At 37.1% G+C, this 19,592-nt stretch overlaps 1 protein-coding gene across 3 annotated transcripts in view; it reads right to left on the reverse strand.

Annotated features, from left to right (window-relative positions):
• Positions 1-19,592, reverse strand: part of LOC140528062 (ATP-binding cassette sub-family A member 10-like) — a 156,365-nt gene that overhangs the window by 98,705 nt on the left and 38,068 nt on the right. For 2 of the 3 annotated variants that reach the window (XM_072645535.1, XM_072645537.1), the window contains 6 exons: positions 13,680-13,844; positions 12,867-12,970; positions 11,479-11,705; positions 7,637-7,775; positions 5,968-6,153; positions 1,002-1,149 (listed from right to left, as the gene is read on the reverse strand). In XM_072645535.1, the coding sequence (XP_072501636.1) occupies positions 1,002-1,149; positions 5,968-6,153; positions 7,637-7,775; positions 11,479-11,705; positions 12,867-12,970; positions 13,680-13,844 (969 nt within the window). The remainder of the gene's footprint in view (positions 1-1,001; positions 1,150-5,967; positions 6,154-7,636; positions 7,776-11,478; positions 11,706-12,866; positions 12,971-13,679; positions 13,845-19,592) is intronic. The other variant, XM_072645536.1, reaches the window with a different exon arrangement.

Genomic DNA, 19,592 nt, shown 5'->3' on the forward strand with positions numbered 1-19,592 from the left:
AATTGTTTTAGAATGCCTCACAGCCTGTTTATACCCACTGTGAGCCTCTTTTTTGCCCTCTGAATTATTTCAGTCACTTATCAGTTTTCTCTGACTCTTTATAACTGCTTGTGCATCATGGCAAAGATACTGGAATGGTTTGCCATTTTCTCCTCCAGCTCATTTTACAGATGAAGAACTGAGGTTAAAAAGGTTAAGTGACTTGCCAAAGGTCAGACAGCTGATAAGTTTCTGAGGCTGGATTTGAACTTAAGAAGATGAGTCTTCCTAACTTTAGGCTTGGCACTTATTCCACTGTGCCACCTAGACGACTAATGTAGCTCATTTTTCAGTCTTCAGAGACTATAACACTCCATGACTTTCAGCCATATAAACACTGAGTCACTAGGGGATACAGTGGCTAGGGAGCTAGACCTGAGGTTAGGAAGATCTGAGTTCAAATACGACCTTAGACACTTTACTAACTAGGTGAACTTTGGCAAGTTTCTTAATCTCTGTTTGCCTCAGTAAAATGGGGATAACAATAGCATCTGCCTCCTAGGATAGTTATGAGTATCAAATGAGATAATTACAAAGAAATAATTATAATAATTACTATTTATACTATATATTTATTTTATTATATTATATTTATTTATCATTTGTATCACTATTAATTATATAATAATTATTAGAGTTATCAAATGAGATAATAAGTATAAAGAGATAATTATAGCACAGGGAATGTTAGCTTTTATTATTCATTATCTTTGCTTTTATTACACTATCAGCAGAATACTGATGTTAAAAAGATGGACCTTTGTTTCAAGGAGACATTTGGAATAATCGAAAAAATTTAGCAATGTCCTCAAGGTCAAGAAATCATTCCATCAATGATAATAACATCCCATTGCAATAGAAAACATTTCTTAATATGTGGAAACACCAAATTTTCAGAAAATACTTTGGAAGCAAAGCTTTGAAATTAATTTAAATTGAATTGTAACCACATTCATACTTACTAGGCAAGATTTTGTCAAAATACAACGTCAATGCCAGATAGAAAAGAATATCAAAAAGCAATATGGAAAATGTTGCTAGGATTAGATATGAGTCTCCTGAAGGATCAGGAAAGGTAACACCTCTTAAGTCATAATCCAGGAGGATGATCTGAAAAGAAAATAAACAAAATAATTGAAAGAGAAGAACAGAATTAAAATTGTCAACAACAGGCATTACAATTTGATTTTGCAATCAACTTCATTGATTAGTTAAAATGAACTTTTCATTGTTATCAATCCTAATTCACAGAGAGTCAGTGTTCCAAAAGAAGTGAATGACATAGGAGAAAATAAAAACTTAAAAAATTTTACTGATAGTCCACTGCTGGCTTTTCTAGTGTTTGCTACAAATGTTAGAATCATCATTCTTGTGCATTTATCAGGTTTAGTTTTTGATTATGCAATTGGATTTTAATTTGAACCATCTTAACTATATCTATTAGTGTAGCTCATTTTCCATCACTCTGTAGTACTCACAAATTCCTGAGGGCAACATGGAATATCTTATAAATAAGTGTACTTCAATTATGATTTTAATCTCCACTTCATTGTGAAACTAGGGACTCCTATGTCATTGGTATGGAAACTTTTTTCTTCACACACCCCACTGGAAAAAAAGTTTTGAATGTGCATACCTAACATTTATATATTTAGTTGGGTTTATTTTTAATAAATCACATATATGCATACTACCAGACTGCAAATATACATTTTAAAACTTATTCACAAAATAGATATTTTGAAATGACGAGGTGACAATGAAATAATATTTGATCCCAAAGTCAGTAGGGAGTTATTGAATTTCATTGAGTATAGAGGAGACATGTTCAAACTTGAGCTTTAGGAAAATCACTTTAGCAGTTCTGTGGATAGTGGTTTAAAGTAGAGACAGACTTGAAGGAGATAGACCAATTTGGAAGCTATTATAATAATCTAGGTGGCAGTTGAAGAGATCTTGAACTAGGATGGTGTCTCTGTGAGTAGAGAAAAGAGGTTGGACTCAGGAAATGTTGTACAGGTAAAAACATCAAGATTTAGTAACTAATTGCAAATGTGAAGGTCAAAGAAAACCCCAAGGCTGTAGTGGTGACTATAGTGGTGACACTATATATAGTTTGTGTGACTAAAAAGTGGTGCCTTCAACAGTAAAATGGAAGCTTGGGAGATAGGCATGTTGGGAGTGGGAATAAAGAGAAGATATGAAATATCGGGAAAACAGACCACAGTCTGTGCCTGCTTACCTTGATTGACTCACTCTGACCTATTCAAAATGTAAAAAGGGAGGAGGCAGATTTCTTACTCTCTGGGCATTGCCCCCAAATCCCAAAGCACAGTCTGAGGTGTGCCTGCCACAGCCAGGAAGTAATCTTAGGGAAAGTAGCAAGGGTTGAATTTTCTCAAAAGTACTCAGGCAGTTCCTATAGGCAGGAGTTAATTTAGGTTATAACTGTCCTAAAGGGGCCAACACTAGGCTCAAAGGAAAAGGGGCAGAGAGGGAAGGAGCTTATAGGCTGACTGGGAGAGTCATGGGAATTGAGGATAAGAATTAGAAAAGCATTTAACTGGAAGAAATAATCATTAGAAGCACTCTAAAAAAACACTACCCAAATGATTGCACTCCCAGTCTCCTCATTTTGGGGGAAAGTTTGGAAAAGTAGTTTCCCTTTATTCAGGGGGGAAACAGTATAACATCGTAACAGCTCGGCTTCTCACCCCCTCACAGTTTTATCAATAGCCTACTTGTGTAGTTAATTCTATGGTCTGATCCTGGAGATTTCCATTACTAGGGACTCCGTACTATCCCTACCGAAGGCTCTGCTTTTCTTTATTCTTTGTCTATGTCCACACTGTGACAGCCTCTCAGAAATGACACAGCATCATCCCTTAGAAATTCAAAATATAGCCAAGTTTTCTAAGACCTCCCAGGAGGGTTACGGTAAAGGGATCACAGAGACCGAAGTAAGGTAGGAAATGTATGTTGGGCATACAGTTCTAAACATTTTCAGGTTTCTATATCCTTTGCTTTTGGAGAGACTCACACATAGACTTTTTGTGGGCTTAGATTTTTGTTTTGGTTTTTTTTCAAATAAGAAGAAGCATGCAACTAGAGTCCAGTGTTTTTCCTACCATGTGGCAAGCAGGACAGGGGCGCATTATCCCAGGAATTGCAAACGGGGGAAAGCAGAGCAGGAACGGAAATGAGATCACTTTGTGAGGGTATTCATGGACTTGCTATAAACTGGAGGAAGCAGAGAAATAGAGGATCTGAGGACACAGAGGTGTTCAACATCTGGAGCAGATGCACTATGCCGGGCACAGCAAACTGAGAGCTACCTGGGGCACTATCAATGGTACTGCTGTCATCACGAAAACTAGCAGAGTTCCAGGCCAGAGTTTCTTTCTCCCCGTGTCCCCTGTTGCCTCAGAACACTGCTGAGTAAACTCCTGCTGGGTTTTTGCTTTTTTTTTTAACCTTCTCACCATCTATTTCCTTTCCAATCTCCCCAGACCAGCTGGGAGTACAAGGGAGAAAGAAAAAAATTAACCAAAGCTGAAACAACATTGCCTCCTACTATTTGAAGTTTTGTCATTTTGTGTGTTTGTGTTTCTTTTGATACGTGATTGTGCATTTAAAAAAATCACAGAGCCATTGACAGAAAACTGTCAAATCCTATGACTGAGGAAGGTAGAGGTGGGGTTTCAAGGTGTTAGGAAGAGATTTACTTTTTTTTCTTTTATTTTCGTGTGTGTGTGTGTGTCTGTGTGTGTGTGTGTGTGTGTGTGTTATTTGAGGAGTATGTTATAAACCAAACCAATAGACTTACATTTAAGCTACAGCCAGATTAGTCTTTCACTGGGCAAGAGTAGAAGCGTAAGGGAGTTACAGAAAGAAATAGCAAAATTATTCTAGTGGAAAACCCCTCCCTGAACTAGATAAATTTAACCACAAGATAAACAAAAAAAGAAGTTAAGGAGATTAATAGAATTTTAGAAAAATTTAATGGAAGACGTCAGGAGAAAATTGAATGGGGCTAGAAAGGAATATACTTTTTTTCTCAGTGGTACATGGCATCTACACAAACTGACCATGTACTAGGGCATAAAAACCTCACAGTTCAATGCATAGAGGCATAAATATTAAATGCATCCTTTTCAGATCATGATGCAATAAAATTATATGTAATAAAGGGTCACAGAAAGAGAGACTAAAAATTAATTGGAAACTAAATAATCTAATCCTAAATAATGAGTTGGTCAAACAATAAATCAAAGAAACAATCAACAACTTCATCCAAGAGAATAAAAATAATGAAGCAACATACCAAAAGTTATAGGATGCAGAGAAAGTGGTTCCTAGGGGAAGATTTATCTCTAAATGCTTACATGAATAAAATAGACAAAGAGGAGCTCAATGAATTGGACATGAAATTTAAAAAACAAGAAAATGAACAAATTAAAAATCCCCAATTAAATACCAAATTAGAAATTCCGAAAACCAAAGGTGAGATTAATAAGATTGAAATTAAGAAAACTATTAAGCTAATAGAGCTGCTTTTATTTAAAAAAAATCAATAAAATAGATAAACCTTTAGTTAATTTGATTTAAAAAAACAAAAAAAGAAAGAACAAAAGAATAGACGTGGTGAGGATGGCAGTGGGGGATAGGGGACTGATGAGAGTAGGCTACTCACAGGGATCTGGGGCACCTGGTGGCCAAACAATATATCACACCTCTCTCAGCTGGTTAAATATTGACAGATAAGTGGTAGCCTAGCTGTCTAGACTAGCAGAGACCAGGGAAACAAGACAGAGATGGTTGTATTAATTACTTAGAGCATCTTTTGGCCCTGCTTTAGCACTTCCCATCTAACTATGAAGCAACTACGTGGCACAGTGTATTGGAGTCAAGAAAACAAGTTCAAATTTGACCCTGGGAAAAAATGTTTCACTTCTGTCTGCCTCAGTTGCCTCATGTGTAAAATGGGGATGATAATAGCATCCACTCTCCAAAGTTGTTGGGAGGGTCAAATGGGATAATATTTGTAAAACACTTAGCACAATTAGCTTGCCCATAGTAGGTACCTAATAAAAGCTTATTTCTTCCTTTTCAGTTCTCTTGTTAGGGAAGTCTTGGCCCCCTGTCATCAGGTTGGACTATTTAGGATATATATGGAAAACAGAGTTCCTGATGGAAATGGCTATGCTCATTGCGTAATACACAAAGAGGCATAGGCTTCCTCTACAAGGCTGTTTCTGTTTTTTGTTATAAAACATTTCTATCAAGTATGCAAATACAAGACACATTGCAGACCAGTATTCTTTGAGAACAAGTGGTTCTCAAAAGGTGTCCCACAGTACACAAAGGTGCTATGAGTTTTACTAAATAGGCCATAAAATTTTGAATGTTATATCATCTCAGATAAAAGCAAAGGTTTAAATAATTTTGCTTAATGTATATTTTATCTAGTCAGAATGCAAAGTATAGCAAGTTTAGTACCATACACACACACACACACACACACACACACACACACCCTTGCCTGTTACACATATGCACTAACCTCAAAGCATCAGACCTTGAACTTCCAGAGGATGTAACGAAAATTACTTTTTATATTAAAGAGAAACTGAATATATGCAAGTCTCTTGGCTCTCCCTTAATGTTGTCCATTTAACCATTCCACATGCCTCAATTTCTAAAGCAATGAATACATACCACAAGGAAAGCAGTCTGAGAGCTACTGCAATAAATACAGCTAAGTCCCGCTTCGTGTGAATAATGAACCCTCCTAAGTGATCTCATTACTGGAGCAAAGTCAGAATACCATTGACTGGAAAATGTTAATGGCTAACAGGTTAAGCATGAAAATTTTCAAGTTCTAAAACCTTTAGCATGAAGATATCTCATAGCTCAGATTAGACTTACCCGCACCATTCCAGCACTAAAGGCGAAGGGGCTTAGGAGGCATAAAATCCATTCCAAAGAGGCAGGAAGTTGCTTGTACAATGTAGCAAATCCCAAACATCCCCAAAACACAGTAAGGAGGAAGGCAATCAGTCCAGTTAGCAGAGGTTTCTTTATCAATACACATAGGAGGAAAGCAAAAGCTATCTGAAAGAGAATAACCTTATTTGGCAATTTGATGTTTGGATAGCAATGGATTGGTACACTGTAATAAGGATCTTTGTATTAAAAAGTAAATATGTAGCCCCTGTCCCAAGGCCCATTGGTATGGTGTTCTCTCTTTATTGGTGGAGATGAATGCCTTGCCCTAAGTCAGGAGCAGGAAAGGGTTGGCAAGACAGCTCCAGTTTGGGGGCAGTTCCCTGTTGGGATTCTTCAAGTTTCACATCAAGTTGCTTCAGGTGCTTCTGGTTCTCAGCTTTGAAAGAGGAGATGAGATGGAAGAGGGCCACCTCATTTCAGCTGCTGATGAAAAGGACTTTGGGAAAACATAGGAAGTCATCTCTGCAAAAGGGGGCAGGCAGTCTCCATCATGTCCCTATATCGAGCTTGCTACTCTAAAGACTTTGGGGAATTGCCCCTTGGGTTAGGTTCAGGACCTTCTCTCTGGGTTAAGCAGAGTTATTTTGCTCCCAGTGGGAGAGCTCCTTCATTTTGTATTTTCTGGTATATATTCTCATACGTATACCTTCTCTGATTCCTGTTTTACTATAATTTGGATCCATATGTTTCTTTACTATTCACTATGTGTGTTCATTGTGGAACTAGTATTTGGTGGGAAAGAAGCAAAACCTTGGATATAGAATTGTAGTCCTCTTTTCCCCCAAAATGACAAAGCACTCAGAGGTTAGATGGAACCTGGCCATATTCCCTAGAGTAGTAATATTTAAGGTAGCAGAAGATATAATCCTAGCCCAATACCCCCATTCTCTGAGAACAGAGTTGTGGCCAAATTCCCATTTCCCCCTCCTGGCCAGAATTAAAGTCTCTCTTGGAGAAGAGTAGGAGAGAAAAGGTGAGAGATATTTATTCTGCATCCCTTTGAGCCACACAATAACCTGCCACAGGTAGATCTCACTACACTTGGGCCCTCTCTTTACATATAGGGGCCTCTCTCTGTTGCTATAAACATGTATTAGGTTGTTTTAACTATGGAATCTTTCTCTCTTGAAGTGTTTCTGGCTGAGTCCAGCTCTCTATCTACTAAGCAAGAGTTTATTGAGTCCTTTTATTCAAAAATGGTAATCATTTTTAACCACAAGCATAGTACACATCATATTAGAATTATAACGTAGAAAAAAGAAGTCAGCGTGGCTTTTTTTTTAAAGCCAATCTAATATAATACATTGATGCAAAGTTCCAGGTAATTTGTCTAAAATAATTTTTCATTGTCATATTCTGCCAAATGGACTACATACCTTTTCAATTACCATATTTTTAAAAGAATGTGAAAAACAATAATGGCCAGAGAATTGAAGCAGCTCAGATCTGAAGCTGATTCATCATTTTCCTTGTAACAACCATGTCAAGTAGAAAAAGAGGCCTCCTTTAACAGCCTATGTCGATGTTATTATTCACTCAAATAATTGACTCTGAAGTAGCGAAAGTAGTATGTAGCTCAGCAACTTACCGTAGACAAGCCATATAGAAGAAAAAGAGTGAATAACACAAAGTAGCCAGTCATGACGACAAGGTGAGTAGATGTCACAAGTGCCAGAAATGTGGCCATAATAAAGATGTAGCCAGCATACAGCAAACTCCAGGAAAGCCTAAGGCAAAGACATTGAGTTATTCCATATGCCAATGAAACACAGAACCATAGATCTTTCACCACAGTCCTTTTCTTTCCATCAAATAACTCCACCTATTCTCAGGGACACATGAATATTTTTCCTTTGAAAATCACCAGAGTGACTCCACAACTTCCCTTAGTTGTAGAAACCTTTTATTCTTACGGCTAGCCAGAATTTCTAGCCTTTTGATTTAAACCTGTTTTGTTCATTCCTCTGTGGATATAGACATCACCTTCCTATGAATACTGTTCACAAGCTGTTCATATGAGACAATGAAAGAACCCATGAGCTCTCTTTGTTCAAGCCAACCATCAATCCAAATTTTTATAACCTATATTGAAAGGTCCTATTTTGCTTTTCACAGAATCATAGAAGTTTAAACCTGGAAAGAAATATAGGGTCATCACTTTAGAGCAGGAAGAGATATTAGAGATCATCTAATCCAGGAGTTCTTATCCTGGATTCTTAATTTCAGAAATATTTAGATAACTGAATTTCAGCATATATGGCTTCTTGCATAAGTCCCATGTTTTAATTTTCTATTTTAAAAAATTAGTCTTAGAAATTATCCATAGGATTTGCCAGATTGCCAAAGGGGTCCGTGACTCTAAAAAGATTTAGAAACTCTGACCTAATCCAATCCCCTCATTTTACATTTCTTGAAAATGAATTTCTAGAAGAATATGACTGACTCCATTTATTCTGTATTAACCATTTTGCTGTATATGACCCCTGATAAGTGGAAATATCAGATGGGGCAGATCATGTCCTTCAGAGTCTCATTTTCTTCCTATATTTGTACAAAAAGACTTAATGGATAAAGGTAGAGTCCTGAGACATCCTCCTCTCTTGTCTGACCTGACAATCAGTTCTCTTGGATTTAGTATAACTAGCTATCCTAAGAAGATAACCTGTAGCAAATGATAAAAGTTTTTTTTAACAAATATACTGTGTTTCTTTCTATGGCCACTGGCATTTTAGTGAATAGCAGTCTTTGTTTTCTTTGTTTTTGTTTTATGTAATGTATAGATGCTGCTTTATGTAATGTTTTATATAATGCATACACACTACTTGCTAAATTGTAAATGACACATTTCTCATCAACTGCTGGTGAGACATGCTTCATTCTAAGTATAATAAAACCTATTTCTGATTTGTTCTGGTTTATTCTCATTAGCTAGTCAAATTGATAAGGAAATTCATGTGATATAGTCAAGAAATCTAAGCTCCAGAAAGGTGAAGAGACCTGGCTGAGGTCACATACCAGTAGGAATAATTTTTCTTACAGCTAATCAAAATCCCAAGTAACTGACAGGTTTGGAATGCAAGCCTAGGTCCTTTGAGTTATTTTGACTCTAAAACCAATTTTCTTTTCACCGTACTCAGATCTTCTCATAGTTTTCCCATATCCTTATTCAAATATCTCAAAGTGGTGCATACTACATGTAGCAGAGTATGACACCAGAAGAGCATTTTAGACAAATTATCTTAGGTCCTTGAAACATCAGTGTGTGCCATTGAATCATGATGGCTTTTTTCACAATGCCACTCCAATAACAACTCATTCTCAATTTGCAGTAAAAATTGGTCACCACTTCAGAATACTTGCTCATGCATGCAAGAAGATCCGAGAAGCAGTGTTTTCTACTGGATAGAAAGTTGGACACAGAGCCAGAATGGCATGAATTCAGGGGCCCCTCTGAGGCATAATGACTGTGTGACCCTGAGGAAGTCACTCTAGCCCAGGCAACTCTAACTATGGATCACAGGGAAAGTGATCTGCTATAGTAGAGGCAGTTTTTCACTGAGCTGGCAATTCCCTGTATACCAACAACTTCTTTTCTATGGAAATAATCTTCCCTCATGAGGAGAAAAAAGTCTTACATAGTCCTTTGAGCATGCTTTGAACTAACAGACCCCAGAGCCAGATGTCAGCAGGGAATTATTCCCATTGTGATTTGACCAGGTCAGACTATGCTTCTGACTCTTTCCCACAGACATAGATCAATGAAGTTTCTCTCTAGAGAGTTAATTTTTTTCCTGGAAATAAATAGAAAAACTCATAGATTCTAAACCTCCCTGAAGGAAACCCTAGGGAGATAGAAAAACTTCCATAAGAGGAAATGTAGAATTGTAAACCAGTGAATACAGAAGTTTCCCTATATGCTTAATTGGATCCAAAAATGTTGCCTATGAAAAATGTTTCATTATTGTGATATATACTGTCCTGCCATTATCTTGTTAGAGGTAACAATGAAAGGAACACTGGCTTTGGAATCAGGCCTGAATTCAAATTCTTCCTCTGACATTTGCTTCCTGTGTGATCTTGGGCAAAGTCATTTAACCTCTTTAGGTCTCAGTTTTCTCCTCTGTAAAACTGTAGGAATTGGGGTAGAGGTAGAAAGAAGGTGCAGATAGAGCACTGGACTTAGAGCCAGGAAGACCCAGATCCAGAGCCCACCTTAGACACTTACCCCTTACATCATCACCTATTGAAGACAGCACTGGATTTAGAATTAGAAAACCTGGGTTCAAATCCTAGGCGCTGCCACTTTGCTCCCTGTGTGACCCTGTGTGACCCAGAGCAAGTTTCTTAACTTCTCTGGGTCTCATAATCCTCATCTACAAAATGAAGGAGGTAAACTCAATGACTTCTGAAGTCCCTTCCAGCTCTGAACTGGTGATCCTGGGTGTTGATTTCAATCATTCCTTGGGTTCCTGCTGCCTGGCCAACAGGTAACACACATAGTAAGGGCTGAATAAATGTTTGTTTCCTGCCTGCCTTTTGCCAGCTTATGCTGTTGTGCTATAGGAGGAGGCACTGGATTGTTGTTTTTCGGCCTTCAGTCTGGAAGTGGACCAATGACATCAGGAGGTTGATGTCTTGACTTGCAATTGAATTGGATTTAAGTGAGACAGAGCTGTGCAAAGTTATCAGCCTCATTCTCCCCTAGATTCATCAAAGTCCAGTGGCAAAACACAGGTCAAGACTGCTGGAGATGAAGAGACACTGGAGGAGAGACAATTGAAAGGGAAACATAGCTGCCCTTGTCTCCAATGGCCTAAGCTACATTCATTTTCCTAGTCTGTCACTTTAATAATGACTTGCCTTCCCCACATTTCCTGAAACCATGGAATAAGCATTACATTCATTTTTTACCTCAAAGAAAAAGAAAAATTCTATTATCATTTCTTATCTCCAACCCAAAAAACATCTATGAGAGCCATCTAATCCAAAGATAGGAACATATGAAGAAGTAATAAATAGAGCAAGTTTAAATTAAAGATATTCTATTATGGTAATGACAACATAAAATTTAATATAACACATAACAATATTATAACAACATTTTATGTTCCCATAAAATCCTACCTTCTGTAGAAAGGCTTTCTCAACTCCCCCTTAACTCTAGTGCCTTCCTTCTGTTAATGATTTCCAATTAACCCTGTACATAGCTCTGTTTGTATATAGTAGTTTTCAGGTTGTCCCTCCATTAGACTGTGAGCTCCTTGAGAGCAGAGACCATCTTTGACCTTTCTTTGCCTCTCCAGTGCTTAGCACAGAGCCTGACATACAATAAGTTCTTAATAAATGTGTATTGTGTGATTAGACAAGAACTCTGGCTTTGGAGCCAAGTTCATTCATTTGTGCTCCTCATAGACAAAGTAATTAATTTACCAGAAGGCTGAACTTTGGAGACCCATCATTGTCATCCACTCTTTAACATTTTTTCTGTCTCTTGTAATATTGAGTGATGCAAAATATATCAATGGTGAAAAAGAAATTATGCAGAAAAAAATAAAGATCTCATTTAGAAATCCTCCTTGGGCAATAAAAGGTAACGTCTTCATATTTATACCAGATACCGCCATGAGCATATCCATCACCGAATGATTTGTAGCAATCTAGAATGTCAACACAAAAAAATCATTATATTGTAGAGTAGCAGAAATCAAGAAACTGCATAAGCTCCTAATGTTTTCTGTTTTTAATAGTCGCATACATACTAAATTCCTTAATTATCAAGTCATTCATGTACATCATAGGCTTATAGGTGAAGATCTGACTAAACACATCAAATTGCTTACCATTTTAGGAAGATGGGAGAGGAGGGAGAGAGGAAGAAAAATTTGGAATTCAAAATGTTGCAAAAATGAATGCTAAAAATCATATTTACATATAATTGGAAAAGTAAATTACTATTTTTAAAAATCTGACAGACCCCAGCCCAAGGTCACATAGGCACAAATGACCTAGCTGAAATGAGAGGCACTATGGTGCAATGGTAAGTTCAAAGATATCTGAAGAAGGAGGACCTAGGGTCATATCCCACCTCAACTATTTACCATCTATATGACCTTGGTGAGCTAAAGCCAGCTCAATCCAAGAGTGATTGTCACATTTTCAATGTGAGCATCTATGTCTCAGAAACTGGCAAACACTACAAAATCAGGGCTCAAGTTTTTGCTCGGTTGATGTTTTAGACTTAAGAAAGCCATGGAGGAAAATGCCAATAATGAAGATTGAACTTAAAAGTACATCAAAGTAACTTTTTTTTGAGATTTAGATGTTAACTCTTTATTCACTGCTTTCAGCAATTCATTTAACCTCTCTTAGCTTAGTTTCCTCATCTGTAAAATGAAAAAAGATGAACTAGGCGTTTTCCAACTCTAAATCTATGTTTCTTTGATCCTAAACCTCTGACCTAAATCTAGAATACTTTCTACAAGCATAGTCTTCTGCTCTGTAGCTAGGCAGCTAAGGGCTCCATAGTGCACAGAGTACTGGTGTACAGTTAGGCAGACCAGAGTTCTAAAGTGACCTCCATCACATACTAGCTGTGTGACCTCAAGCAAGTCATTTACCTCACTGGTAAAATGAGGATAATAATAGCACATATCCCCCAGAGCTGTTGTAAGAATCAAGTGAGATGAGAATTATAAAGTGCCTGGCACAAAGTAGGTGATCTATAAATGTTAGCTAGTTATTATTATATACCAAAATATTGACATTTCTGATATTACTAATTCATATTAATCATTAGGCTGTTTTCACTGTGCACTTACTTCTATGATGGCAGCATTTATGGCAGCTTGAAAAGCAACAAAACCTCTTTCCCAGTAGCTTGTAAGGGAACATGTGACTTCCCCAAACATCTCAAAACAGTGAGCTTTAAGAGGAAGAAAAACACAACTAATCATTACAGGGAGTGAGTCCTTTTACTGTGCTTCAAAAGTACATATATCCAAAAATTATACAGAGAAAAGAATTGTTTCAAAGTCAAACACTAGAAGTAGCATAGAAATTCATTTGTTGATTAGAGACATTGCTTATCAGTAAAAGGGTATATGGGTTGTTTGAGTTGGGGAGAGATGATGGGTAGTGATAATGACTCAAAACAGAAGAAAAGAAGAGCAAAAAGAATTAGAAATATACACAGAAGAGAGCAAAATGGAATCCAGAAGGAGACAGGTGAGCAAGTCAGTTTCATTACTATTAAATTAAACATACACTTTAAAAACTATGCATAAGTATTCATAGTTTCAATTTCAACCCTTTTCTGTTCTTTACATATTGAAAGGTACTCATTTATTGATAACTGTTAAGTTCCTAATAAAAATGTAAAAACTTATAGTTGTTTAAAAAACCAAAAGAAGCTAGGACAGAAAAGTGCTCTTTCAACAATCACTTACTCACTGAATTTTACTGTCATAGATATATTTTGCCTTAGACAAGAAACACAATATTTGAGATAATGAATGAAATAAATATTATACTTCCACATTAATATTATAATTTCTATCATATGTCCTCTTCTGTAATTCATAACATGTTGTCACACAGAAAGGATCAGTATGATTTTCTAATGAGAAAGTTACCTGAGTGTTCTAAATGTTCCTTCATAACAGGTGTCCTATATCCCCAATTAAACTTCAACTCATAGGAGAAATTATTTGTGAAGATGATTCCCACCATTTCAGAATAATTTTTTGGAATTATTGCATCCATTGACTCTTGATTGGGCATCCCAATGATTTTTCTTCCTGATATTTGTAAGAAAAATTAGCCATGTTAGACTATTGTTAAATGGTACAATGTTGTAACTAATTATTTTACAGTGAAATGCTTTTTTAAATCAAGTTAAACAGTGGAACCCCAATATGAGGTTCAAACTCTAATTTTCTAGGGCTGGTAAGAGTACATAGGCAATGAACACTTAATATCCAATCAGCCAATCTTATGAACCAACTTTGTTCACATAGGTATGCCAATCTAATTCAGTTTTGTACAAAATAATTGAGAGTATGACATGTTTGAGATAATAGCAACAAATCTAAAGTGTCCTGTATTTTTCAGGCACATTCATACTTCTCTCATCAATTCCCATAGTGTAAAAGTATCAAATTTGCACAGTAGCAGAACTAACACCACAAAACTATTTGTTTTCTAAGAATCTTTTAATCCAATGTAATTACTTTCAATAACCCAATCAGGACTGAGGCATAAGCAATGACTTTTTCAGCTGGAATTTGGACTTTAGGCAGCAACCTTATAAGGTTGATGGAAGTTATAGTTCTGGAGAGGAAAGGGGAATGCCTGTTGGGATCACTGAGAATCAAAAGGTTATGTGATACACAAGTACTTTAGCATCTAAGTAGTACAATGGATAGAACACTGAATGTGGAGTCAGGAAGTTTGGAGTTTTAATTCAGCCTCAGACACTTAATAGCAGCGTGAACCTGGGCAGGTCAATAGACTCCTATGTGACTCTGTTTCCTCATAGGCAAAATGGCAATAATAATATCAATTACCTCTCTGGGTTATTATGAGGATAAAATGAAATATTTTTAAAGCACTTTGAAAACTGTAAAGCACTACTACTTAAAGCTATACATTGTTGTCTTCATCATCATCATCGTACAAGTTGCAAGGAAAAGAGATATTATAAAGTACACTATTAAACTGGATCCAATGACCAAGGCTCAGACTGGGATAGACCATCTTTATTTAAAAGCTGGTTTCCAATAGGCAGGCTGAATATAAGGTCCACAAATTTGGACCTTTGCTCTCCCCTCTAATCCATGTTTAACTGTTAAAATCATTTTTCCTAAATGTAAATTATACCAGTCACTTCTCTGTTCAAAAACTTTCCATTGTCAACAAGATAAAATATAAACTCCTTACCCTAACATTTAAAGCCTTCTAAAGTATGGCTCCCACATAATTTTCCAAACTTATTTCATTCTGCTTCATTCCTCCCCCAGGAACTCCACATTTCAGCTGTTCTGCAACCGCAACTCTCCATCTCCTGTCTCTGATCATTTGGGCAAAGTATTCACCATGAGGGACCTAGGTGGTGCTGGAGTCAGGTGGACCTGAATTCAAATCTAGCCTCAGACACCAGCTCTGTGACCCTGGGCAACTCATGTATCCTCTGCTTGCATCACTTTCGTCAGTTATCAAACAGTAATGAATCAAACAGGAATCTCAAGGTTACTGTGAGGATCAGTCCTCTTCTACTTCCTCCCCCCAACCTTCAGAAATTACCTCCAATTTATACCAGATACCCTATGGTTTGTGCTTGTGGAAAGCAAAAGATTGTCTTTTCCATTACAAGGTGAGATTTTTGAGGTCAAAGATGGCTTTTGTCTTTCTTTCTATTCCCTGCACTTAGCACAGTGCCTGACTCATGTTATTACATACATATTATATTCCCCAAAAGAAAGCAACTTTCATCAGGGCAGAAATTGTTATGTTTAATTAAACTGAGCAATAGTTAGGTTTGGAACCTGGAGCATTAAAACCAGTCAGGTGGAATAAATGGTTTGTGTGCCTCTGTAAGTGTTCAGTTAGTATGTTGGAGACAGGCAATATTGTTGAATCAGGCAGGCAAAGGTTCCTTTCCTGGAGATGATCAAGCAGGAAATAGAAATCAAAGCAAGGCTTATAGAGATGAAATTATAGGAACCCGGAAATAGAAGTATATGCCAGTCTTTTTTAGCAATAGAGAGAATGGATTATAGGCGCTAGAACACAATTGGAGTGTCCAGTCCACAAGGAACGGGGCATAGACACAGACTTTAAAACCAACCAGTAAAACTAAATGGATGACACAGAGAGTTGGGTCACCGTCCATCAGAACCCAGACACCGAAAAGCTGGGTAACAAGAACAAAAGAATAAGATTGTGAAACCTATACAAACCGTAGAGATCTGTGTGCTCAATCATGATAGATCTTTCAAGAAGGGGACTGCCAAAAACTTTTTCTCTTAAGTGACTCATCATAACAAGGCTTTACTGAGGAGTATCATTTAGGTGTTGGCAAGCCATCAACAAAAAGACAAGACATTAGTGATAAAAAGAAATCAAAAAGAGACCAGAGAGAACAGTCTGGGGAGCAGTCAGAGGCCAAGACCAGGGCTCAATATGGAAGAGTCATATGAAAAACATTAGTCAGTTTGTCAATATGTATTTACTAAGCTCTTACTAAGTGCCAGGTATTACACTAAGTGCGGAAGATACACACACACACACACACACACACACTATATGTATATATATATATATATATATATATATATATATATATATATATATATGCATTCTAATGAGAGAGAAAATGTGCAAACAATTACAGTTGAGATATATACAAAGTAGATGGAAAGTAATCTAAGAGGAAGAGGCAGCAGTGAGGTGCTAGGGGAAGGAGAGAGGAATGAAAAAGGCCTCTTAAAGTAGATGAGCAGAATCTTGAAGGCAGATAGGGAAACCAAGAGTCAGAAGTGAAGGAGCAAAGTATTACAAGCGTCTGGGGACAGTTAATAAAAAGCCATGGAGACAGAAGGAGGAGCAACAACTATGAGGAATCTTGAATAGAGCAGTATTGCTAGATCACAGAGTATGTGGAGGGGAGTAAAGTGTAAGAAGCATGGAAAGGTTGGAAGGAGTTTGGGTTATATGCCAAACAGAATAATTTATATTAAATCTGAGAAGGAATAGGAGATCATTAATCAAAAAAGTGATATTGGTTACGCCTACGCTTTGGAAAAATCATCTTGGTAGTTGAATGGAAGACAGATTAGAATGGGAAAAGACTTGAGGCAGGAAGACCAGTTAAATTACTACTGTAATAACCCCAGTGAGAGGTTGAAAGGGAATGAGAGTCTGAACTAGGACTGTGGTTATGTGAGTGGAGAGAAAGTGTCACATATGAGAGATTTCACGAAATTAAAACTAAGATTTGGGAACAGATTGGAAAAGTGCAGTGAGTGAGAGTGAGGAATTAAGGTTGAACCTGAAGTTATAAGCACGGAATAACTGGAATGATGAAAGATCATTGTACCTTCAATGATAATAGGGGAATATGAGTGAGAAAAAAAGGGGTTTTATTGAGGGGGAGGACAGACATAAAATTATGAGATGTCTATAGGACATGTAGTTTGCAATGTCTGCAATGTTTGCAATAGGTAGTTGGTGATGCAAGACAGGAAGTCAGGAGAGGTTATATTTACATATGTAGACCTAGGCATCTTCTGCATAAAGATAATTATTGAACATCTTAGACCTGATGAGATTTACAAGAGAGATAGTATAGCGTGGGGGAAAGGTGGAAGAGTGCCCAAAACAAGGTCCACTATGAATAGACAAAAGAAGAATGAAGAATCAGCAAAGGAGAATAAAGGTAAAACAAAAACAAAAACAAAAACAGACAGATAGGAGGAGAACCAGGAGAGAGTAACATCCTAAAAACCTAGAGAGGAAAGAAAATCCCAGTGAAGGTGATCAACAGTGCTGCTGCAGAGAGGTCAAGAAGGGTGAGTATTGAGAAGAAGTCCTTTCATTTGGCAGTTCAGACGAATGATGAAATCAAAGCTTAGATTTCAGAAGGATTAGAAAAGTAAGAGGAGAGGAAGTGAAGGCAATACATGCTTTCTCGAGGAATTTATCCAAGAGAGAAGAAACATCATATAGAATAATAGCAGGAATGGTAGGATCAAGAAAGGATTTTCTTTTGGTTTTGTATTTTAGGATGGAGAAAGACATGGACATATTTGTAAGCAGCACAGGAGTTAGTATATAGGGTGAGATTAAAGATAGAAGAAATTGTAGAGAGAATAGTGAGACCAGTTTGCTGGAGAATCAGAAGTAGATGGGATCAAGAGTACCTATAGAGGGATTTGTTTGCCTTGTATGGAGAAGGATCATCTCTTCATGGGAAATAAATGAAAGAGGAGATTGTGAAGGAAGACATGTATGTGAGATGAAAGGAAAGGGGGGAACTTTCATTGAATTGTCTCTTTTTTTGATTCCTTATGATACAAGATCCTCAGCTGAGCACCATGGGAAGCATTCTGCAGGCAGCTAGAGGAAAGATGAGAATGTTTAGAACAGCCTCTGTGGACAGTGGGATAATAAATTCATTTAAGAAGTATAGAGTAGTAGAAAATTTTGTGGACAAGTAGCCTTGATAGAGGCTCTCGGTTTATAAGATCAGGACTCTTGAAGACATTCATCTGAAGTTTTGGTGAACATGGGCATTGCAGCAAGCTAAAACAGGAGGGAAGGAAGAAAAAGAGGTTCCTTTTTTTCTGTGTTACTTGTAGAGCATTCTGAGCACATTTTGGTCTGATCAGCCAGTCATACACGTTGAAACTTCACTTAATCATGGTGATGTCATTTTGGTCCTCTTCAAGAAAGAAGGACAACAACTAACCAACCAACCAGTAAAGCTGCTTCAGATAGGTTATAGCCCGATTGATTATAAGGGTAAAGTTTCACATTACAGAGATGTTTCCCTAAGATTTTTGAGCCAGAAACAGGAGAATTATCATCTAAAAGTGAGCCAGGCACTTCATACAACAGAGGGCCCTGTTATAAGTACTATGATACTCGTTAAAGAAACATTGCCTACCATGAATAAATTCATCCTTAGATATTGAAAGACTAAATAACAGACAGAGAAGGGGATTGGGAACACAGTTGACCTGAGCAATATCATATCAAGATGGATCATGCAAGATTCCTGACATATTTCCTTCTATAGGGCATAGACCCAACATAGGAATAAATGGGTACACTAAACAGAAGAGGCGGAGTGGGAGGGACAAATATTCCTAAGAGATGTAATCAGGGAAATATGTTTTTTCCTGTTTTGTAAGACAATTTATCATCAAGGGATTAAATTGACTGCCTTCTAGTTAACTACTACCAAGAGGTCTAGGCCTGATCTTTACTGATTCCAGCATTTTCAGAATACCCTGAAGAACCTCCCTCTCTTTTGGTTAAATTGTCCATGATATGGAAATTTGACAATTTTTAAAATTCCTAATTGAGATAAAGATTTCAATTATTACATTTTAATTGAAACATCCGAAACTATTCATGTTTTCTTGCCTTCGTTTATATGTGAAGAATGTTATTTTTGGGGGAACTCCTGATGTGACATCTGCCTGTGACAATAACTTAGCAGCATATAGCACAATGCCTTGCACATTTAGCTTTGAGACTTTGGACATCACTCAACCTCTATGTACCTCAAGCAATGCTCTAGGATTCAACTGCTAAGTCAACAAGCAGTTGTTAAGCTATATATTGCATTCAGTTTCCCATCTCCAAGCCTTCACATAGGTTATTCCTCATACATGGAGTGCTATCTGTCCTCACCTCTGATCCTTTTAAACTCTAGCTTCCTTCAAGCTTCTTCTTCTAAGAGGACTTTCCTAATTCTCAGTGTTACCAGAACCACCACAATGACTTTATTTTTCTTTTGTTTATAGCATATAAATATAAAT

This window comes from Notamacropus eugenii, chromosome 2, assembly GCF_028372415.1.
Source record: "Notamacropus eugenii isolate mMacEug1 chromosome 2, mMacEug1.pri_v2, whole genome shotgun sequence".
In the NCBI taxonomy this organism is placed as follows: domain Eukaryota; kingdom Metazoa; phylum Chordata; class Mammalia; order Diprotodontia; family Macropodidae; genus Notamacropus; species Notamacropus eugenii.